Genomic DNA, 23,035 nt, shown 5'->3' on the forward strand with positions numbered 1-23,035 from the left:
TTTCGACCCTTTGTCAAAACACCGACAGTTTTGCTATTTCGGTTTATAATTATTCACATCGCATAGCTTATCATACGCCTGTACGATATGAGTCTGATTACATTGGAGTGTACGATTCCGCCAAAATTATTCATTAGATTACTTTTTGTTTCTTCACTAACATGTTCCTTTTATATTGATTCCGGCTGTCCCTGTTAGCCTGACTACATTAATAAAACAATAGCACAAAAATGGAATGTCTGGTACGTTGTTAGGTGAGGGTTTTTGAAACTTAAAACTAATATACAATCCATGAGTGAAGTGTCACGTATATTATTTGAAAAATAAAAACAAATTGATAAAGACAATAGTAGTATACTGCTGTTCAGAAGTCATAAATCGATTGAGAGAAATCAAATCTAGGCTAAAAGCTAAAACCATGGAAATCAACTAAAAGAGAATAACAACGAAACAACAGAAACACTGAAGTGCAACAAAAATAAACGCCAAAAATTAAAGGAGTAAACTATTTGTTGGCAACTGCCATACGCCGGATCCGAATAATACAATTTTTATTTACGAGAAAAATATATATCAAATCTCGAACGTATTTATGTCCGTTGATTGACTGTCTCATATTGTTGTTCGTTCACCGCTTGAGAATTGATAGCGCTATAGTTGGAATCATCTCTTGCTCTACTAAGGTCAACATAATTAACGCTTGGCGCTAACACAATATTACTGTTCTGTGTATGCAATTGTCTGAAAAATAATTATAATACAGATTAAATAATTACACAATGGTGAATGAAGTATATAAAATTATATTACGGATTACAAATGTGTCGAGGTTTGTGATTGGATAACAACACAGAGATGTCAGTATATATTCAGGAAACTGCCGGGGTATATACGACGTTTTTATCCCCAATTGGAACCTCTAAAACGTCATCATTAAACCGGTTACTATGTGACGTAGTCAAAAGCCATCAGACTGTCAGAGGCTCACAGAGGGAAAATAATTACGTGCTTCAGTCAATAAAACATTTTTGATACAAAATCACGCAATTTACACTTTAATACTTAAATTTAATGTTAAAACTGTTATTATTAATTATTACATACACGATAATATTATGTTCACAGCAAATTAGAAAATCCTTTACGTATGCCGAACATATCAGGTTGTGTTTTTCAACTGATATAATATATGTGTTGTCAACAAATACCTGCTCTGGAAAATAACATTAAGTCAGGGGTAATCCGTAATATATGTGTAATTCAGGTCTCAGACAGGGTATATACTGTGACATTCCCGGCTTAGGGCTTATATCCCCTTCGCCTTCGGCTCAGGGGATATAAACTCTAAGCCGGGAATGTCACAGTATATACCCTGTCTGAGACCTGAATAACATATAATATTGTATCATTTTACTATATAAGTGTTTAACATTCTTTTGTTGAATAAAGTATATATTCAATCCATTTTTTGTAATTTATCTTATACTTTAAATATGATCAAAAGAGGATTTTTCTAAACCTAACATATAGATGATAGAATATTAAAATACCCATGTTAAAAGTTGATGAATGGAATTAAAACATTATTTGAAAAAAATATTAAAAAAAGAAAAGAAGTTAAGTATCAAAGGTACTACCAAAAAGCACTATAACCCAAGCCCATATGACACATCACAGTTTTGTAACTTATTATGGTCTCAAACCGGTTTATGATTTGTTGACTTTGCTATATAACAATGTGCTACATGTAAATCTAAATACATTATTAATACCTTCTATAAAATATGGTTGTACCAGCAAAAAAGACAGCAACGGTACAACCGATAATAGCAATAACTAATGCCACCATAAATGAGGTAGACGTTTCTGAAAAAAAATTAATAGAACGGTAACTGTCAAGTTGTAAAATTTGAACATTCGCATAGAATTGATAAAAGTCGAAGAACGATGAAAAAACAAGAGTACCTAAATCATAACATACGAGCTTATGACTAAACAACACAAACCCTCCCAATACTAGGATTGACCGCAGATGCTCAGTAAGGATAAGTATATTCTGCTCAACATGTGGTAATGCTGAACCTGGTAATAAGTCTAACTTGTTGGTCCTATTCAAGTAAAAAGGCAATATTATTGCTGCAATAATTAAATGAAATGTTGCTACATAGAAATGGTAAGTTCACAATTAGGGAGCTAAAAGTATATCTTAATGCTTTGTTTTCAACCGACCCTCATTGTCAATTTCTAGGTGTAAGTCAAGATATGCACAAATTCATATTTTTCTTTAACTGTTCATGACGTCTTTTCACTAAATCAGTTGGCTGTTGGATGTGTACTGAATGATATTTAAGTCTCAGATAGGTGATTATTTTTTATCAGTTATTGGCTTTGACTAATATGTGAATAACTGCCATTATTCACAGATATGTACTTAGTGTCCTTTTTATTAATGAAATGAGGGTTGAGGGGTATACAAGCAGTCTGTCATGTTCGGTCAGTGTTTATGTTTTGAGTTGTTCTTATTATGTCATTCCGATGAGTAAGTCTACTAATTTTTATAGTTTGTTCTGAGCACTTACAAGCATTTTCATCCCGTCATATTCATTTTGTGCTTGTCCGAAAGTCAGAGGCCGTTCGTACAGTGGTTGTTAATGGTTCGTGTCTTTCATATTTGTTTATCGTTATTTGTTTCGTTATTAATTATGCAGTTAATTTTCTCAATTGAATTGTTCAACATTTATCATGTCGGGTCTTTTATAGATGACTATACAGTATGGGTTTTACTCATTGTTTAAGGCCGTACTGTTGCCTATCATTGCTGACGTCAACTTCATTTAAACTTTGGTAGATAATTGTCTCATCAACATTCAAACCACATCACCTTATTGTTATACTCAAGGACCATACAAACAGGCTTAGTTTTATATTGATCATTTTGACAGCGACCGTTCCAAAGCTTTGTCCGTAAATCATCTAAACAATTGAAAATTTCCAGTGTTCAGAGGTTTACATATAACCCCTTCACAAATCTTTGTTTGATTTTAAGAATTCAAGAAATGAACTTGAGTCATGAACTTAAACACAAATTAACATCAATCTTTAAGTCTATAAAGTATTCTTTGGTGTGTAGATTTATAGAAAAACTCTACAATGACATGCAGCGTAAACTATTACACGTATTCATTTATCCCGAGTACTACTTTATTTCCGAAAAAGATTTAATAACATACGGATTTCAAAATGACTGACTAAAGAATCCTTAGAACATGAAAACAAAGCATAGTCAAGTATTGAATCATTTGATGTCACAATTGCAATCATTGGGTATAGTAAAAATATATATCATTTCTTTCTACAAGTAAGGTTATTTGGAGAAGAAAACTTTTTTGAAATTAAAATCATCTTTTTAACAAGCTAACCCTCAAATTAAAAATAACCTTTTGCGTGTAAAATTTGATCAGTTTGTAACACTATACGGTCCGTCGTTGAAGTTTATTACTCGATAGCAATGCTTATGTAGTTTAGAATAAAAAATGATACAAGTAATATAGAGTTATTGTCATGCATGTATAAAGTATGCCTTCTTTATTTTTATTTTTTTTTGTTAACAGTTCAACCATTTATCATGTCACTATACCTTTGATAATTTCCTTCTCTCTCGCAATAGATGACTTAGTGGTAGAATTTGTCACGTGGTTATCGCCGATTTGTCTTGAAACTGTTACTGATTTAGTTGAAAAGGTGTCATCCGAAGTGATAACCTGGTCTGTTTGGGTTGTTGATTCTGGAGGGTAACATCTTATTTTCAAATCTGTATTTTTTTTTATAAAATTAAAAGTTCTTTAATTGTAGTTGATTAACAATCGATAAAATTACTTCCAAATAAATCTCATATTTCAATCATCATCAGCAATGCAAGTAATATTTAAAAATAACATGTGTGAAATGTTATCTAACTATAGTGAAATAATTGGGATAAAAGAGTTGTTGACTTTTTCAATTTATAAACTGGAGTAGCTAAGAGAAACTACATACAGATCAAATATGAGTATGAGTAGATATATATTTTGCTTTAAAAACAAAATATAAAAAATGGCAAGGGAAATAATAGAATGGACATATTGAAATCGAAATAACAAAAAACAAATTTATGAATTTTTTTTCTAATATTCAGTTAAAAACTAGTACAATACATGAAAAAAAAAATTAATTTGTTGTTCAGAAAGTAATTTCTGTGACATTTTCTCTCTTCTGAAACTATTATGAACTTTCGTCAGCAATGCTCTTGAACTTCGTACTTTATTTTGCCTATTTAACATTTTGGTATTCGAACGTCACTGATGACTCTTTTGAAGACGAAACGCTCGTCTGGAATAAATATAAATTTTAATTCTGGTATCTGTGACGAGTTTAATTACAACCACTGAGTGTCGATTTCACTACTGTTGAAGTTTGAATTCCCCGAGGGAATCACCAGCCCAGTATTATTGATATCATTATATTTATAATTAACTGTTCACAGACATTTCGATTTCTTTTTCTACCTCAGGTATTGATTTCCTTAGCTGTATTTAGCATAACATTTAGGAATTTTGGTAGCTGATATTTTGCAATATCGACATGCAGACAACCTGATAATTGGCACATATCTACATACTTTGAGTGTCGACACAATGCTTTTGTGAATAAATTGCAACATCGTTTGTGACAATTCTAGTTGTCCTGTTGTATAAAAAACAATATCTTCCCTCAAAATGAATAGCTACACATGCTTCGGTTTGTAGACAATATTTTTTACATTCATCAATGGAAGTGTGCTGTGTACCAATTGTCTCTATCCAATCTTCATCTGAACCTGCTTTCCCCGCCTGGTGGTTCATTTTGCATGAAACTATTGATTGATCTGCAAAAATTTCAAAATCTATGAAATTTCAAATATACTCACTAAGAATTGATTCTGAGAAAAAATGTATATGGCTGTAGTTCCTTATGATATAGATAATATGCTCAAACAAAAGTTTAAATATGAGGCTGTTTCTCATAGGTTGTTAATCTAAAAAAAATGGATAAAGATACAAAAATCACATTGAAAACTTCTAAATTATATATAAGTAGACGAAGAACCGACAACGCCTCAGGAAATTACGAAACATGTCTCAGGATTAACAATTGTAAACAAAAACGATACATAAAATCTAAATAGTGAACTATATGAACAAGGCATAGAACAAGGGTAATCTCATGTGCTCCGAAAAGACAAACAGATCAAATACTAGTACCTGCCTTGTTGTGTCTGCGTTAATACAGCAGTATAACTCTACTGAAAAAAGGATTATAGGTACCGTTATACCTAAGATAAAAAGCTCTTTTTCAGGGAGACTTAACAATGTAGGTCAATTCTGGTCTATTGGGATGGGATGCTCCAATGTTTCCTTCAATAAAAATCAATAAGTATTGATCAACTTCAAATTGCTCTCATCAACCTCACGATGGACAGTTGTCTCATTGGCAATCATACCACATCTTCTTAATTTTATGTTTAACCTTGTTATATGACCGCAGTTTACTTAATGTCGACAAGCAAAAACATTCAATGGAAGTGAGAACACTTATTATTATTACAATGTTTTTATGTATTCAAGTCTAATGAATAACAAATATGACAGATAGAAATATGACATAGATAAGTTAACAGTTCATTAATACGGGTGGATAGTTTATTGTCAAGATATTTAAAAACAAATGGGATAGTCGACCACGCCAAAATGGGCTGTGTTAGGAACAACATCAAAAGTTCAATGTAGGATAAAGTTCTTAATTCATATAGTTTTTTCACTGACCCCACTATCCCCCTCTTATCTTAATTTGGGAAAAATTGATTGACCAATATAAAGGATATATATAAAATCGATGTCATTTAAACAAAGCATATAACTAAATGTATATACAAATAGGAAGATGTGGTATGAGTGCCATTATGACAACTCTACATTTAATCAAAGTCACAAAACGTAAAAGTAAACAATTATAGGTCAAAGTACGATATTCAGCATAGAGCCTTGACTCACATCGTACAGCAAACTTTAAAGGGCTCTAAAATTACATGTGTTAAACAATAAGAACCTATATAAAAGGGAAACCAGAAACATTTACGAACCTCACCAACAAACGACAACCACCCTGCTAAAGGCTCCTGACTTACAACAGGTGCATGCAAATGCAGCGGGTGGGGACTTGTTTTTTAGGCGCAAAACGCTCCCTTAACCTGCATGGGACAATGATGTAACTGAACAACATTAAAACAAACTATGCAAAAATATAAACGAGAACAAAATCTATGCAAAGCAGCAAAACGGATAACAACTCAATTACAGGTTCCAGACTTGGGATATATGTAAATTTGTCCTTGAATAATAAGACCGTTAATTTTCTCGTTTGAATTGTTTTACAGTGTCTTATCGGGGCCTTTTATAGCTGACTATGCGGTATGGGTTTTGCTAATTGTTGATGGCCGTACAGTGATCATAGTTGTTAATGTCTGTGTCATTTTGGTCTTTTGTGGATAATTGTCTCATTGGCAATCATACCACATCTTCTTTTTTTATATTTTATCATTAAATGTATAACAAAATATCCATATCCCAAAATGAAAAAAGAATATCAATATCTCGAAATGTATAAAAAAACATTCCTAGTTAAATAAAGAATATCCCTAAATGAACACAGATAATCCGTAAATGAATAAAGATAATCCCTACATGAATAAGAATATCCCTAAATAAATATATGATGTCCTTTAATGAATAAAAGATATCCTAAAGTCACATGACACCTAAACATAGCCTTATCACCTCCGGTTTTCTCTGTTTTGTTTTGCAAACTGTTTTTCAGTCTTTTCTTCTTTTTTTTTTTTGCTATGCTGTTTTATTTATAAGCGTGAATGTCCTTTTTGTATATTTCGCCTCTTTTTATTCCATATAATTATATTAATAAATGGATTAAAGATAAAAGTAATTCACCAAGAACTATGATATCCTGAAATGATTATGTAGCAACATTACAGTAGCGCCTATACACGGAGTATTTATCTTCCATCTCCCAGTTGATACGATATTCCAGCTTGTAAATTTTACTGACTCCATCATAAGTTGGATGACAGTTATTAAAAATCGTTTTCACAGAGGACAACGAATATGTTTCAATTATCTACAATCCCGTCCGCCTTTCACCTATATAATAATAGCAGGAAGTCACAGTCCAATATCGATATTTGCCCTCTATGAGCCATATTGAACCGCTAAATTGAATTACAATAAACGTGTCAATCAAAAAAAAAATCCTCCAGCTTAAAAATATCCGATAAATAAAGCATTACATGACATTTTCCTAATTAACACTGGGTATTCCTTCTGGCTTGATATAAGAGTCAAAAATGCAATTTAGTTATTTATAGTTTCACTCGATTACTACCAGCTCAAAGTCTAGGTACGTTTCGAAAACATGCATCATCAGCAAAGACCCATCGAAACAACATTTGATACAAAATTTTAACAATACTTTTAGATATGTGGATGGTCTATGGCTCTGAATAAGGACGACTTCAGTATGTATACTAAAGAAAGTTATCCTGTAGAACTTACTTTAAAAATAAAGCTAATACTAACAATGACCACTGCCCTTTCCTCGATCTTGTTTTCTATATCATTAACGGGAAGCTGAATACAAAATATTATAATAAAAGATATGATTTTTCATTTCCTATCGTTAGTTATCCATTTTTAGATGGTGACGTTCCCTTGTCACCATTTTATGGTGTTTGTATATCTCAACTTATACGATTTACTCGTTTATGTAACAACATATTAGATTTAAGCGACAGAAATTTATGTAATTCTGAAAAATTATTACACCAGGGTTTTCAATATCACAAACTAGTCAAAACATTTACTATTTTAAACGCATCTTTTCGATCGAACTAGAGATAAAGGATACAGCATATACAGTTAAGTCGGCCTCATGTATTGACTTACATCTAGAAATTGACAATGAGGGTCGGTTGAAAACAAAACTTTATGACAAAACAGATGATTTCAGTTTTCCAATTGTTAACTTTCCATTTCTAAATACAAATGTAGTTACATTCCAGCAGCACCGGATACGGTGTATATATCTCCCAATTGATACGATATTCCCGTGCTTTCATTTCCTTTAATGATTTTCTTGATAGAGGGTTGCTGCTCACAAGGAGATGTTAAACCAAGAGTTCCAAATGCTAAAGTCGAAATCATCCCTTCGTATTTTTTTCTGACGCGAGTTGGTTGACCGTTATGTAATAACCGATCACAAATGATATCGGATATTTTCCTAACATCGTAACTACAATCCCCTTTCCTTTTAAGAATGTGCCCTTCCGAATTAGACTATTTACCAGATTTGTTATCACATAAGCAACACAACTGGTGCCACATGTGTAGCAGGATCTGCTTACCCTTCCGGAGCACCTGAGATCATTCCTAGTTTTTGGTGGGGTTCGTGTTGCTTACTCTTCAGTTTTCTACGTTGTGTCAAGTGTACTATTGTTTGACTGTTTGTCTTTTTCATGTTCATTCTTTACAAAGCACAAACATGTCAGTATTCACCTCAAAAGCTAACAATATCTTTAAACAGATTTATTAAGAAGGGATATAGTTACGGTACTATTGTCAGTTGCATATTTCGGCTGTAACATTGATTCACTTATAGGGTATTTGCATTGGAATTAAACACATTTATTCAAAAACAAGTATTTGTTATGACACTGGTTATAAACTTCTCATATATTTCATGATGGTATAATACTAAGCCCCACAATCTTTCAATCAGTTTAATTGAGGTCTGGAGCTTGCAAGTCAGACATTGTCTGTCGTATTTATGTATTATTGTCCTTTTGTTAATTTTCTTTTGTTTTATATTCTGACATCGGACTCGAACTTCTCTTTAACTGAGTTTTACTGTACGTATTGTTGTACGTTTGTTTTTCTACATTGGCTAGAGGTATAGAGTGAGGATTGAGATCTCAAAAAACATGTTTTACCCCGCCTCAATTTTACGCCTGTCCCAAGTCCAGAGCCTCTGGCATTTGTTAATCTAGTACCATTTTTATTTTAGTTTCTTGTGTATGATTCGGAGTTTAGTATGATGTCCATTATCACTGAATATATATTTGTTTAGGGGCCAGCTGAAGGACGTGGGAGTTTCTCGCTACATTGCAGACCCAATCGTGGACTTCGGCCGTTGTCTGCTCTATGGTTGGGTTGTTGTCGCTTTGAAACATTCCCTATTTCCATTCTCAATATCATCAGAAAAATACTACCTAACGCCACTTAAAATGGAAAGAAGCATGGTGTTTCTCTTATTTTGCTTTACCAACGCGATCAATATCAGGAAGAAGATTGAACCTTTTGTAATTCAATAGCGAAGAGTCTCAAAAATCTACTTACAACTATTTCAACAATGATGTATAAATCAAATATGAAATCACACTTTATAAATCATTGCAGCCGAAGTGCTTTTCTAGATTTTCATAGCTGATCCTTTGAGCGACAAGGCTGTATAAAAACCAAAATATTGAAAACGTAAGTACCATTAGTAGTCAAAGTCGAAAAGCAGTGAATTCGCTAAGGACCCTATATGCCTCCGAAAATTAAGTGAATTGTTTAAAACTGGATTTTTTTTTACTTAGATGCGAACTGGGAATAAATTATATTTGTGTCGAGCTTAATAGATCTTTCTAGTCAGTGCATGCAGTGAATATTCCCGTTCTTTAAAACCTTTGGAAATAAAGATGTCTTTATTTGATTTCGATGAATGTTTTTAATATTATTATAAATAAGTGAATGAATTTACAATATTCATTAAAGATAACTTACATCTAAATAATTGCATACAATATCCCCTGGTGAGGTCACCATCTACAATCCTTGATTTGAATATAAGCTGACTGTCTCCCAATTCAATTGATCTCATCCTAGTTCCACTTGTACATTCAATCGGTGGTAGGGATTGAGTTATATCCGATGTATCTACATATTCTACATCTACTACAAGTCCACAGTTCTGTAATTCCGGGGCTGAACTACTCCGTCCGTCGTATTTTGACATGTATATTGTATAATTATGTACAGTTTTTTGTAAACTAACATGACATATACAGTTGTTTTGTTGTTTCGTTATACGTAATAATACGCTGTCAACTCGACTACTGCCATACACACTTTCTTCTTCTACAATATCGTTTGTACACATGTCGGCCACTAATTGAAAACAAAATATAATATAAAATACAATATTCTTTATTTTAAAACCCCTCCGTCACATTGACATGTGAAACAAGAGGTAAATTACAAAATACAATATCATACAATTAAAGAAAGAAAGAAAACAACTTAGAAATGAAATTTATAGAAAATTACTTTACTTTATATTATAATATTTTAAAAGATAATTCTGCTCTTTACTCATACATTCTGCTCTTGGGTCGGGATGTCTCTTTGACACATCCTCATTTCCATTATCATATATTTTTATCTTCTTACATATACAGATTCTACAAGTGCATCAAGTGTGATACGACACTTATCCACTCGAGACAGTCAAATTTTAAAAATATCTAAAATTGAACTGTCGAGAGTGAATAAATATCGTAAATTTCATAAGTGATTTGGTGGAGGAATATGTTTCTCCAATTATTTATATAATTTTAATCGTTAATCGAACTATATTCAATAAGATATGTACTTTTTATGTTAAGTCATTAGACATGGTCGCATTCTTTCAAGACCTCACAACAGACCATTTGAAGGAAAACAACGAGGTTTGACGTCATAATCGAATTTTGGAAAAACAAGGACTGACATCAGACGAACCGCACGTTTATTAAATAATCAACAGGTCAAGAAAAAATGAATCGGGTAAGATCAGCCCAGTTTACAGTTTAATAATTCTGTTACACAAAAATATATGTTTTTTGTCTCATTTCATTTTCGTACATATAATTATTCATATAAAAAAGAAGATGTGGAATGATTGCCAATGAGACAACTATCCACAAAAGACCAAAATGACACAAACATTAACAAATTTAGGTCACCGTACGGCATTCAACAATGAGCAAAGCCCATACCGCAAAGTCAGCTATAAAAGGCCCCAATAAGACAATTTAAAACAATTCAAACAAGATAACTAATGGCCTTATTTATGTAAAATAAATGAACGAAAAACAAATATGTAACACATAAACAAACGACAACCACTGAATTACATGCCTTGACTTGGGACAGGCACATACATCAATAATGTGGCGGGGTTAAACATGTTAGCGGGATCCCAACCCTCCCCCTAACCTGGGACAGTGGTATAACAGTACAACATAAGAAACGAACTATAAAAATCAGTTGAAAAAAGGCTTAACTCATCAGATAAACAAAAAATAAAAGTGGATGTGGCCGTGTACTTATACATCCCGACACAAAAAGACACAATGAACAGATCTGAGAGTACTCGCAGTTATCTGAGAGCTAGTTCAAAGCCACTAACAACTAATAAAAAAATCATGCCTCTAAGACTCATGCTTGGTTTAATAACTTTTTTAATAAACTTTTCAGACAACAATATATGAGAAATTGTCCAATGTTTGATGTTGGTTAAGTTTTCTTAAGGTATTTTTTTACGGCTAATAATTTGATGAATCACTTATGAAAGGCAACATAATTACACTAAACTTATTCTTATTTACCTACATATTCCAAGTCACTTGGACAAGGGTTTTCGGTTACTGCTGCATGCATTACTACAAAATATGAAAGTATAAAAAATCCACGTATAATTATTTATAAACGTCATAATCTGCAAAAGAAACAGAGCATTCAGTTTTTTCTATTTTTTTTTATTTATCTGTGTGAGAACAACATTTCTCCTCACAAGGAAAAGATCTGTTATCGGCAAACGCTGGGTTAAGTTTAATAATGATGTCAATTCTTTTTGGTTTCTTTTGAATTTCCTAATGTGAACTCATATAAAAGGCGACCATGACGTATGACGTCTCATAAAAAGAATTTTCTGCAAATCTTTGAAAAGAGGGATACAAATCAATCGAGAAACTGATTTTATCGCTATAAAGCGTGTATTATGATATTTCTCCACTCTGAACAGTTGAATTCAAATTAGTTAAAAGCTCGTCAATAGTTATCAAAGGTACCATAATTATAATTAAGCACGCCAGACGCCCGTTTCGTCTACATAAGACTAACCAGGGACGCTCATATCAAAATATGTATACAGCCAAACAAGTACAAAGTGGAAGAGCATTGAGGATGCAAAGGTATTGTTAACAGGAAATTCATGAAAATGACCACGTTTTTTTATATTCATGTCAACCACCACAATGTTGACTACTGGGGTGGTAATACCCTCGGGGACGGAACGTCCACCAGCAGTGACATCGATCCAGTGGTGTAAATAGTTGGTTATTTAAAAAAAAAACAATAAAAGTAGTCTATGATAAGTTTGTCTTTGAGACAATTTTCAAATTTATACCATTCGATGGAGAGTTCAGTAACTATCGCATACTACTTTTTTAATATCTAGATCAAACACGGGCTGAGGATGCAACAAAACTTTGCAAGATTTCATACATTCCCCATTTTGTCCACATTGTTCAGTTTGTTTTGGCAGAAATGGAAAAAAAATGAAACTTACTTTTGTTTTTAAATAAGTCGTTCGGAGAAATATCAACGACATGTTAGATGTAGTTTTCCGTTTAACAAAACTGAATATCTCCGTGAGCATAGGAGATTAATGGGGAGGATGCATTTTCAAATGCAGCAATTATGACTATTTTTTTATTCTTCCTACTTCATATTTGTTCTAAGCTTGTTGGATGTCTTCATTATTCCAAATCGTGTGAATTAAGATTTTCAATCAAACTTAGTTTATATGCCAACTTAAGTTAGTGGGATAACAAATATTTACAGTTCTGTTCATTAAATCGGGAAATTTACATCGGAATGATAATCATCCACTCTGTATCTGATCAGAACGGGCTAGGAACAAAATGGTTAATCATCGGCATTCAACGTATAAGGATGACAATCAAAAATATAAGGCTGTGAAAATGGTTATGAATTTACATTTTAGTGTATGACTTGTTACAAGATTTGTGATAATGATACCTGTATATATCAACATCATCACACCAAATGTACTAAATATTTTCAATTAGAGAGGCTTTGTTTTTACATGAAATCGGATACTTATTCAAAAAGTGCCAGTTGTTTGAATCAAGAATTCCTTTTGCTTGCAAAGATGTCAACTTTTATTGGACTACTGAAGAAGACATATTCCGGGAATTTCACTTATCCGCTCCAATTTTACCTTTACTGATAGAGAGAGTGTTCTCAACTTTAAAAAAAACCCACCATAAATATTGTCCAATAAACGATTTATACTTAACTAAAATAACAAGACATAAATATTCAATTGGCAAATCACGATTAATGGCTTGTTGCAGTCATGAAGGTTGCATAGTTGTATTTCCTGGTCCATTAGGGATAATGATATCCTTTTTATAATTTTTGCCATGTTCTAACACTGCCCATATTTCTAAATACACAGTCAACTACAGAACTTTCATTATACTATTAAGAAATAAATTTGACTTAACATAATAACCGTTTACTTTTTTTGCTATCTTCAAAAGCCTATGGCCACTATTGCTTTAAGTTCTTATAGAATGCAATGAATACAAAATTTAAAAATATTTATATTTTTCTACACCTGAAAAGTCAGTCTGGGAAAGTATGTACAGTTTATACTGTATTGTTATCCAATCATACTGTTCAGATAAATTGTAGGATACAAAAAAGAGCAACCTAAATTTCAGAATGCAAATACCACCGTGCCATCGTTAGTGAATTTGTCAATAAAAGTTAAATCTTCTTCTTATCGGTAGAAAATTCGGGTAGTTCACTGAATGATAATATTTTAAAAACTTTCTGAGAAAAAGACATTTAAACTGAGCCAGAGAGGTCCAAGAACTGAACTAAGTGAAAATTTTATACATTTGGGATAAATCGATGTAATGTAAATCTATAAATGTTACCACACAACAGAAATGAATCATAATGCGTATTTTAAAAAACTAAATGAAACAATGCTAATCCGAAGGAACTATAGTTTTATACCGCTGTTCAATAGTCATAAAAAAGATTAAGCGTAAAATAATCCGGGTTAGAAGTAAGTTGAACAAAAAAATGTTAAAAGATTAGTCGGCTTGAATTTTGAAATGAAAACAATAATATGCTTTCTATTTCCATTAAATGTAAAACTTCACAGTAGAAAATGTCTACAAGCGGACAAAAAGGTAAGATTTCGTATAAGCTTTGAAAGTACATTGATGTTGCCTGCAATTTTGCAGGTCAATTTGTCGTGAAAAATGCATCCTTTTCTCGTTTTTTACGACTACCTTTCTCATGTCACCATCGAAAGAAAAAGTATATTGGCATATCCATCGTTATATTTAACAAATACATGTCATAATTGTCAATCGAATAATGATTGCGTCCGTTTAAGTCTTATAATAATTATTTATTTTCATTATATGTTCAAAGAGGGTTTCACGGTTAGATTTAGATTAGTTTTCGGGATGACCTCAACTCTCTAATTAGGAACCTACTGTTCAAAAGACTCATTGTAAGTATATGTCAGCTATCAATTAAGGACGAGAAATGTCGTCACTGTAATATCGTTTCATTATGGAGATATAAGAGGGGCTTCACTACTGCTATATTGAATTTGCAAACTTCACAATGGGAAAGTTGGAAACATATTTAGTTTGAAAGGTAAGTTCTCAATCAACCCTCGTTGTCAATTTCGAGATGTTATTATCGTTCCATAATATCGTGTTGGTAATAATTCATTCACAAATTGACTGAAATCATAGCCTAAAAAGAGCAGATAATTGAATTCTACCGGAGTCACCAATGTAAACAAAGACAAAGATGGTGGCAAATACAAACTGACAGCGAACACGCAGTGCCGAGAAGGTGTGTGCGTAGCTGAGTTCATCTTATCACCACACTCTTCTACAGCTACAGCTCATCATGTTATAACTCATCATATTCTTGTCTCTGATGTCATCCGGACAACTCCTTAAAATCACAAATACTGTAGACCATCATGAACATCATCAATTAACCGTTATAAACAGAAATAATATACCAGACCATCAGATTATCCTGGCAAACTTCAGATTACATATAAATCTTAAAAAAAGAAATGGATTCTCACATGAAATTCATGGTAAACAAACATATCATCTTCCATATATATACATGCTACTAATAACCATAGCAAACGATATAAATCTAAATCATGGTCCAGACTCAACAGCATTCCTATGCGGAACCTGTTACATGGGAAGACAAAGGTATCATGTGTGATACTTGCAACCAGTGGTACCATAACACCTGTCAATCCGTCAGCTCTCGAACATACAACATCTTAGTAGAGGACAGTGCAATAGCTTGGGACTGCCTTATCTGTGACGGCCCTAATTACAGCTCAGTATGCTTTGATATAGTATTATCCACCTCAAACTCATTCAGTATTCTATCTGATACGTCTCTTCAGAGTCCAATTCCACCTGACTGTATCAAACCTATCCACGCATCAACACCAGACAGAAAGAAGCAGGATGAAAGTTTAAAAAGCGTACCTATGAAGATGCTTACAGTAAATTTTCAGTGGATCAAATCAAAACAAGGATTAGTTAAGAACTTGGTCGAAAGCACTAAACCAGATATTGTCCTAGGAGCAGAAACCTGGATAGAATCTTCTGTAAAAGATAACCAGATTTTTCCACCAAATTATACCATCTACAGAAATGACCGCAACACGGAAGGAGGCGGGGTGCTAATAGCAATAAATTATGACCATCTAAGTAAACCTGTACCCGAGCTACAAACACATTGCGAGATTGTTTGGGCAAAAATCAGCCTAGCTGGCAGTAAATACCTATATCTTTCATCCTACTATAACCCTAAAACTTCCAATGAAGAAAGCCTCGAAGAACTTTGGCGAAGTCTTGAAAAAGTTAATGCTACAAAGAATGCCTACATAATTGTTGGTGGCGACTTCAATCTCCCAGGCTGGAACTGGAAAACAAGAACCCTGAAACCAAAACCAAGCCATTATCTAGGAAACAAAAACCTCGGAACATTCCCTTATACAGAAAGGCAAACTGGGAAACCATCAAAGAGGAAATGATCCAAACCCATGAAAAGATCAGAAACCTTGCTTCAAATGGAAGCTCAGCAGAGGAACTCTGGTTATTGTTCAAAACCAAGCTCAACTAAAGTGTAACAAACCATATACCGCACAAGTTAGCAAAACAGAAAGATAGCTTACCTTGGCTAACACCAAATGTATGTAAATAAATACGTCGCCGTGACAGACTATACAAAAGAAACAAAAAGTCGGCAGATCCTAAGATAACATCAAAATTCAAAGAAGCCTGTCAAAAAGTACAGAAAGAACTACGTCGTGCATATTGGATGTACATCGAAAATATAGTAACACCTAAAGAAGAAACCCAACCACACAGCAATATGAAACGTTTCTAGACTTATATCAAACATATGAAGACTGATAGCAGCGGTGTGGCACCACTACGTAGTAATGGAGTTCTTCATTCGCATCCTGTGGACCAAGCAACAATCCTGAATAAGCAGTTTCAATTTGCATTCTCTTCCAAGGAAACATATAGTCCAGAACAATTCAAATCTCGTTGTAACATGCCAGGTCAATATCTTTCTGCTGAAGATCTAATCATTAGAGAAAATGGAGTGCTGAAACCAAAAAACATAGAATACTTAAAGAACTTGCAACCGTGATAGCTCCAATTTTAACTATCATCTTTACAACATCACTTAATACCGGCGAAGTACCATCTGACTGGAAGAACGCCAACTTAAGCCCAGTCTTTAAGAAAGGAGAGAGATACAAGGCAGAGAATTATCGACCAATATCTCTGACATGCATATGCTGTAAACTCATGGAACACATAATAACTAGTCATATTATGAATCATGCAGATCTCCACCACATTCTATATCCATTACAACACGGATTTCGTAGCAAAAGATCTTGCGAAACCCAGCTGATTAAATTGGTGGATGACATCACCAACAACATGAGCGCAGGAAAGCAAACGAATGTTCTCATCATGGGCTATTCGAAAACCTTTGATAAGGTCGGCCACAGTCTCCTAATGCATAAACTGGAACACTATGGTATCCGAGGAAATGTAAATACGTGGATCGCTAGCTTCCTGTCTAATCGCACACAAGCAGTAGTTGTTGATGGAGAAAGTTCATCTCATATTGATGTAGAGTCAGGAGTACCCCAAGTCTCAGTACTGGGGCCGTCATTATTCCTGTTCTACATTAACGACATGCCAGATGGAATTAAATCGACAGTCCGACTATTTTCAGACGACATAATAGCTTACCTTACAATATCATCAGACAAAGATTCACATGATTTACAACTAGATCTGGACAAACTTGGAATATGGGAATCAAAATGGAAAATGTCATTCCACCATGACAAATGCAATGTCCTCACCATCAGCAGGAAAAACAAGACAATTGCAACTTCATACAGTCTACATGGTCAAATTCTTGAGTCAGTCAGCAGTACAAAATATATAGGCTGCACATTTACATCCGAAATCAGATGGAATGACCACGTATATAATATATGCAATAAAGCAAACCGAACAATTGGTTTCCTAAGAAGAAATTTAAATATAGGATCAACTACAGTTCAGGAGAATGCCTATAAAACATTAGTACGTCCAATTGTTGAATATGACAGTCCAGTATGGGATCCATACCTTAAGACAGGGACAGGCAGACTTGAGATGGTACAAAGAAGAGGAGGTCGCTACGTATCAAACAAACATCATAACCACTCCAGCGTTAACTTGATGCTACAACATCTGAAATGGACATCTCTAGAACAAAGAAGGAAGGAAGCGAGACTCACAATGCTATACAAAATAGAAAACAACAAAGTGGCCATGTCAGTGGAAGGTCGTCTAATACCACCGAAAAGAATGACACGATACATGCATGATAAATCCTTCCAAGTACTATCAGCATCCTGTGATTACCGAAAACACTCATTCTTCCAAGAACCATCCGGGATTGGAACGCTCTTCCTCCTGGCCCAGGCGCCATAAAACTTTTTTTTCTGAGTAAAAAAATATTCTCAGAATGAATTATTTTACTCAGCTAAGAATGAGATTTTTTTTATCCGCCATAAAAAATATTCTCAACGTTGAGAATATTCTCAGCTAAGATTTTTTTTTTCTTTGCTGAGATTTTTTTCTCAGTGATGTAAGCGGTAAAATAGATTTTTGAAAACTAAAAAAATATACCAAACTACGCTTAAACTCAGTTTCATCTCTTTTGCAATAATGTAAAACATAAAAAGAATCTATGATAAATAAAATGACAAAAAGAATTTTGTAAGCATCTGTCAATGGACAAAAAGTCACAGGATACTGTATAAAGCATAAAGTCACAAATAATTTGTGGGCTTGAAATTATGAGAGAAAGATCTTGAAATATTTTGAGTTATCCAATCACCCGTTCCTTCTTATAAATATATATTACTTTTTATATTTATTTATTAATCTATATATTTTTCTTTATACAGGTTAAATCACAGTCGCCTGAAGATTTCATAATTATAGCGGAAAAGTGGGGGGAAATTAAATAATTTTAATAGTATTATATTTTAGTAGTATTATATTTAATACTACTAAAACTGTTTTATTTCCCCATTTTTTCGCTTTAATTATGACATCTTCAGGGGACTGTGATTAAATGTAATCTTCGTTGACGTTACATGAAGAGTGCTTTCTTTCACGTCCGCACTTATATGGCATGCCAAATAAACATTTATTACGGATCAATTACATTCATTATGTATTCAGACGACATAAGAAGACACCATGTGACAATTTTAAGTCAATTATTTATTAAAGTGAAACAGAGCTAACAACAAACACAAAAAATAACGTAAAACAAAACGGATGTTTTTTAGGCAGCAACAATTTGATTTTCTGTTTTTGGACCTGAGAAAAAAAATGTATGTTTCCCCCTCAGCTGCCACTATATGTTATGCTTAAAGTGACAGATAAAAATGTTTTCTACAAAATTTTAAATCCGTTTTCAATATTCATGATATGTAAATTTGTTACAGAATTTAATAAAATTTAACAATTGTGCAAGTAGTGAAACTGATCTGAGTTAAATATCATATTGCACCGTCAGGAAGGGTAAATGTAAGTTCGACGTCGTATGAGAAGGCATGGCATATTATATTACGGATTACAAATGTGTCGAGGTTTTATAATATTGGCCCTTTTTCTCTATTCAGTAAGAAATAATTTCTGTACAATTCTTGTGTTCTGATTGTGCATATGAAAATTTCATTCTGTATCATGATTTTGACATAATAGATGTTTTGTCTGTATCAACGACATATATATGACGACACTACCCACTTACACACCCTTTCCCCTCCCCCGAATCTGTCACTATACTGCACAAATGATACAATAATCATTTTTGACTATTATCTGTTTAAAACCAGAGGGGAGGGGGTGGTCGAATATGCGAACCAAACCATGGCAGTATAATCAGTCCGTTGATTGTGACCATTACCTGGCAGAAGCATAAGCTGTATCTTTTAATCCACATTTCAATGGATTTATACATTCAACATGATCACCAAGCATTGAGTCATAAAACTGATGACCTTATCCGTTTAGAGGAATGTGAAATGTATTGATAATGTCAAAATCCGTTGGAAGGCTTCTGTAATAAGTGGGAATGTCATCGATTATCGTTCGGTAGTTCCAATTATCGAACACTAAAACGATACTCGACAAATTGGTTTCCTGTTAGAATATTGTTGTCTTTCTTTTATAAAATTGATCTTCTAGCAAACCTCGTTCGGAAAATTGAATATACATCACCGATTAATTATACAATGCAAATATAGTAAATATAATGCATTTTGGTTCAAATGCTTGTGCCAAACTATCGTAAAAAAAACCTTCTTTAATACGTGAGCCATACTTATGCTAACACTTTAAACAGACTAATTGTATACTTTTTCAAGTCTATTAGTTACAAAGTTGCAAAACTTACCGTACCCAATAACAGTTTGTGAAGAAAATGTTTCAAATTAAACTAATTATTTGCATCTTGTGGTGACCCTTAATGAATTGTTTAACTTTTTTCCTTACATCTTTGAGAAAATCGATAGGTGTCTAATACCAATTAGACACGTGATTCTACGTTAGGGCCAATGTTAATCTATCATTCGGTCCCAGTACTTTTAAAATATTTCAATCGTTATGGGCGGATTTAACATACATTAAAGAAGTTCAAAAATAAGAAAGCAATGCATGAGGTTGTTTAATTTTATATTTGATTCTTTGTCAAATATTTGGTTTATTTCTATTGTGATTAAGATACTTGTGGTACATCCTGTCATTATTGTTTACGATATTCTCGTATTCTTGTCTTTCATTATTACTACTTTGCTTTGTCTATATGCCTTTTGATGTTACTTCGATAGATGCATCGTGGCTCTGTACTTAAACATCCCGTTATTGTGCTATTGTTAGTTGCTTGTCTTTCATTTTTGCTATGTGCTTCGTCTTTATGCCGTTTTATGTTTCTTTGTTATAAATATGACGTGGCTCTGTACTTCCCGTCATTGTGTTATTGTACTATTGTAAATGTGTGTATTCTTGTCTTTATGTTCTGGTAATATTATTCGAGTATATGCTAGTTTGTGCTTCTTTGTTACATATCTGTATGAATTTTATATCATAAATAAGGATACCTACCTGACAAATGCACTTAAGAATTTCAATCTCGTTGGTATTAGACTCGACCGAAAGTTCAAAACGCGCGAGAACCTGATGTTATGCTACTCCAGTTCACCATGCACTATCAGTTTTATTTTCTCGGCGGCTTGAAAGATAGTCGTGTTATATCGTGCTCGTAATTCTGCCGTTTGATATGGCAGAGGAAATTAAACACGGAGATATTTACCGGGTAGAAGAAAATACTTTGGAGGATTCCTCTCGTGAAGGGCAGAAGCCAGGTGCTAATTCATCTTCGGCAGTAGTTATGAAGAAGAGGCAGTCGAGGTCCAAGTACACTCAGTGGAAAAATGGAGGACTAAGTTTGGAGACTTAAACATATACAATTCTACAAATCACACATTGGTTACAAGAATACTCCCTTTCCTGCTAGAGCAGGGAACTTTTATAGAAATGGCAAGGTGAGAAAAGTGTTGTCCGGTGATACCAGTAGGTCGTCGCCTTCAAATGGGAAAAAATTATGAACGACAAATGATTTTGAGCTAAATTTCAAATGGGTTACAAAATATTTTTTTTACAAAAACCTTCCTTTTTAGGAGTCAAAAGGATATTTATAAGTGTCACAAATTTGGAACTTTTTTGCAGTAGAAATTGTGCAAAAAACACATACTAGTATTCAGATAGGTTTCAATATCACACTTTTCTTAGTAAAAAAGAAAACGGGGAGTTAAGACCCGTTATAAATTTACGATCCCTGAACCAGTACCTCATGAAACAACACCTCAAAATGGATACCATGACCAAGGTCTTAAATCTAGTCACGAAAGGAGACTGGGCTTGTTATCTCGATTTGCATGATGCTTATTTACATGTACCAACGCAAACACTAAGATATATACTGCTGGTGGACGTTTCGTTCCCGAGGGTATCACCATCTCAGTAGTCAGCACTTCGGTGCTGACATGAGTATCAAGTATGTGGTCATTTTTTTTAATTTGAAGTTGAAATTCTTAAGTGCATTTGTCAGGTAGGTATCCTTATTTATGATATAAAATTCATACAGATATGTAACAAAGAAGCACAAACTAGCATATACTCGAATAATATTACCAGAACATAAAGACAAGAATACACACATTTACAATAGTACAATAACACAATGACGGGAAGTACAGAGCCACGTCATATTTATAACAAAGAAACATAAAACGGCATAAAGACGAAGCACATAGCAAAAATGAAAGACAAGCAACTAACAATAGCACAATAACGGGATGTTTAAGTACAGAGCCACGATGCATCTATCGAAGTAACATCAAAAGGCATATAGACAAAGCAAAGTAGTAATAATGAAAGACAAGAATACGAGAATATCGTAAACAATAATGACAGGATGTACCACAAGTATCTTAATCACAATAGAAATAAACCAAATATTTGACAAAGAATCAAATATAAAATTAAACAACCTCATGCATTGCTTTCTTATTTTTGAACTTCTTTAATGTATGTTAAATCCGCCCATAACGATTGAAATATTTTAAAAGTACTGGGACCGAATGATAGATTAACATTGGCCCTAACGTAGAATCACGTGTCTAATTGGTATTAGACACCTATCGATTTTCTCAAAGATGTAAGGAAAAAAGTTAAACAATTCATTAAGGGTCACCACAAGATGCAAATAATTAGTTTAATTTGAAACATTTTCTTCACAAACTGTTATTGGGTACGGTAAGTTTTGCAACTTTGTAACTAATAGACTTGAAAAAGTATACAATTAGTCTGTTTAAAGTGTTAGCATAAGTATGGCTCACGTATTAAAGAAGGTTTTTTTTACGATAGTTTGGCACAAGCATTTGAACCAAAATGCATTATATTTACTATATTTGCATTGTATAATTAATCGGTGATGTATATTCAATTTTCCGAACGAGGTTTGCTAGAAGATCAATTTTATAAAAGAAAGACAACAATATTCTAACAGGAAACCAATTTGTCGAGTATCGTTTTAGTGTTCGATAATTGGAACTACCGAACGATAATCGATGACATTCCCACTTATTACAGAAGCCTTCCAACGGATTT

General features: G+C 33.4%; 1 protein-coding gene across 1 annotated transcript; it reads right to left on the minus strand.

The window, feature by feature from the left end:
• Window positions 1-534: 534 nt before the first annotated feature.
• LOC134686489 (uncharacterized) lies at window positions 535-11,830 on the minus strand. The gene is made up of 6 exons (XM_063546155.1): window positions 11,774-11,830; window positions 9,909-10,292; window positions 4,658-4,903; window positions 3,638-3,811; window positions 1,773-1,866; window positions 535-741 (listed from the first exon to the last, which is right to left on the minus strand). Exons 1-6 carry the CDS (start codon window positions 11,823-11,825, stop codon window positions 591-593), a joined length of 1,101 nt encoding a protein of 366 aa, XP_063402225.1. The 5' UTR covers window positions 11,826-11,830; the 3' UTR covers window positions 535-590.
• Window positions 11,831-23,035: the final 11,205 nt, after the last annotated feature.

The sequence above is a fragment of the Mytilus trossulus genome, chromosome 10, assembly GCF_036588685.1.
Source record: "Mytilus trossulus isolate FHL-02 chromosome 10, PNRI_Mtr1.1.1.hap1, whole genome shotgun sequence".
NCBI classification, from domain to species: domain Eukaryota; kingdom Metazoa; phylum Mollusca; class Bivalvia; order Mytilida; family Mytilidae; genus Mytilus; species Mytilus trossulus.